At 48.5% G+C, this 2,500-nt stretch overlaps 1 protein-coding gene across 1 annotated transcript in view; it reads right to left on the bottom strand.

Moving 5' to 3' along the window:
- Nucleotides 1-1,773: 1,773 nt before the first annotated feature.
- LOC139220123 (transcription factor COE3-like) overlaps nucleotides 1,774-2,500 on the bottom strand; it is a 29,611-nt gene continuing 28,884 nt past the window's right edge. The window contains exon 9 of the mRNA XM_070852193.1: nucleotides 1,774-1,898. Coding sequence (XP_070708294.1) covers nucleotides 1,774-1,898 — 125 coding nt within the window. The remainder of the gene's footprint in view (nucleotides 1,899-2,500) is intronic.

Raw genomic sequence — 2,500 nt, 5'->3', positions numbered from 1 at the left:
GTGGAGTTCTCATGTTCTCCTTGTTCTTGTGTGGGTTCTCTCTGGTTCTCCAGCAGCACATGCAGGTTACCTGGTGAGTGAGTGTGACTGGTTGTGTGTCTCTGGTGACCAGTTCAGGGTGACCCCCCCTCTGGTTATTGATTGATTGACCAGTGTGCAGCAGAGCAGTCGTTAGTGACTGTTGTGCTCAGGTGTCGTTTTACATGTTTTATTATTAATCTTTCATTTCCATTCATGTCTTTGATATTGATAAGTGCTTGGATCGTATCAATAATCATTTTATTCTGTTGCTGATAACCAAACTTGCTCAGGTCAGACCTGGTCAGACTTTCCAAATACTGAGACGCGTCGTGGCGGATCAGTTTTGACCTGTTGGAGTTTGAGGGCAGAGCAGATTTAAGCTGAAGCTTCCATCAGCTTTATTTTATGTGGACTGAGTGACAGACAGACAGACAGACAGGTGTAAGAGCGACCTGCTGACTTTATTCACTGTGAGGAAATCATCTCAGTACACTCATTAAAACAATGTTTACATTCAAAAACAACCCAAACCAAAATGTGTGGAGCTGATTGGACGCTCAGCTTGATTGACAGCGCTATAAACAAGTGAGGACATCGATGTTTGTTTTACAAAACGATGGTTTGTTTCCAGTGCGGCACCAGCACAGACACACGACACCACTCCACATCCAATATACAAAAACCATCTGAGCCGTTAGAAATACACTATTTATAATCTGTATGGTACAAAAAGTCGTTCCCTCGGCGAGCACGGTGACGGGGGGTGACGGGGGCGTGATCAACCACAGTGACGCATAAATACTCAGCCAGCTACAACTTTGGCAAAAATCACGAAACCCACAGAGAAAACACAGGGGGCGGGGCTCCAGGGCGGGGCTTCAGTGCTCAGGGAGGGGCTTCATTGGTCGGAGGTGGGGCTTCATTTGAAGGGGGCGGGGATTGTGGAGCAGGAGGAGGGGCTAGAATAAAAAAGACAACTCTGAACAAGAAGACAGAAAGTCACAGGAGCCTATCAGGATGCAGGATAGTTTTTACAGTGCAAGCATAAGAAAGGAAAACAGACGAAGAGAAAGAAAAGCACAGACGGGTGGGGGCGGGGCTAACATGGGATGGTTAGTCATTGGAGGAAGTCATTCTTTCTTTTCGTCGATCTTTTCTCCATCAGAGGTCAGAAGTCTTCATGCTGAGCTCGCTGACGTCGTTAAAGGCCCCAAATTACTTCGACAGGTTTACATGGTTCAACAGGCTGAAAGCTGGCCTGTGATTGGCCGACAGCAGCACAGGTAAACTAGCTTTTCAGGTAGTCTGTGACTGTGACTGATGAGCTGGAACCTGATTGGTCATTAGCTCACTGTCCTGATGACAGCGGACTAATCAGGAGTGGGGATGGGGTTTAAACTTCCTGTGGTTTGGGGTCTTTAACATCTACAGACTTCTTCATCTTCATCATCACAGGTACAGGAAATGACGTCATAGGACAGGTGTAACATCACAGGTTTCACACTGTCCAAACACGACAGGATAATTACACCAACGGCCTTCGTCTTCCTCACAGACTGACACTCCATCCTGATTGGTCAGCTGCTGCCTGAGGGCCCGCCTCCTCTGAGGTGATTGGTGCTCATGGCTGAAGAGGAGGAGGAGGAGGAGGAGGAGGAGGAAGGTTTCTTACATCGGAGGAACGACGAGGCCGGACATGGCTGCAGGGGGGGGGGGGGATTAGAGACAAAAGTCAAAGTCAGTCAACTTCATTCATGACGTCAGTTCATCCAGACACGCTGGGAAACACTGGACCTGGACCAGGACCAGGACCAGGACCAGGACCAGGACCAGGACCAGGACCAGGACCAGGACCAGGACCAGGTTCCCAGCTGCCACTACCACTAATAATAATGACTGTTCACCTGTTCTCATGGTGCACACACACACACACACACACACACACTGTGTGGCCTCTGCCTCAGCGAAGGCGGAGAACAGCATGAATATTTAACACTGTACAAACCTCTCTGTCAGAAACACTGACATCACACACACTGACAGTGTGTGTGTGTGTGTGTGTGTGTGTGTGTGTGTGTGTGTGTGTGTGTGTGTGTGTAGTACGTGTGTGTGTTTAGAGGATGTATCTGAGGGTTGTAGTGAATAAAACATGGATCAGCCTGTCACTCTGCATGCAGCACTAACAGAACCCAGGTTACCCTGGTGTGTGTGTGTGTGTGTGTGTGTGTGTGTGTGTGTGTGTGTGTGTGTGTGTGTGTGTGTGTGTGTGAGTGAGTGTGTGTGTTACTGTGTGTGTGTGTGTGTGTGTGTGTGTGTGTGTGTGTGTGAGTGTGTGTGTGTGTGTGTGTGTGTGTGTGTGTGTTACTGTGTGTGTTTGTGTGTGTGTGTGTGTGTGAGTGAGTGTGTGTGTTACTGTGTGTGTGTGTGTGTGTGTGTGTGTGTGTGTGTGAGTGTGTTACTGTGTGTGTGTGTGTGTGTG

This window comes from Pempheris klunzingeri, chromosome 20 (genome assembly GCF_042242105.1).
Source record: "Pempheris klunzingeri isolate RE-2024b chromosome 20, fPemKlu1.hap1, whole genome shotgun sequence".
In the NCBI taxonomy this organism is placed as follows: domain Eukaryota; kingdom Metazoa; phylum Chordata; class Actinopteri; order Acropomatiformes; family Pempheridae; genus Pempheris; species Pempheris klunzingeri.
This window is presented reverse-complemented; position numbering and strand designations above follow the sequence as displayed.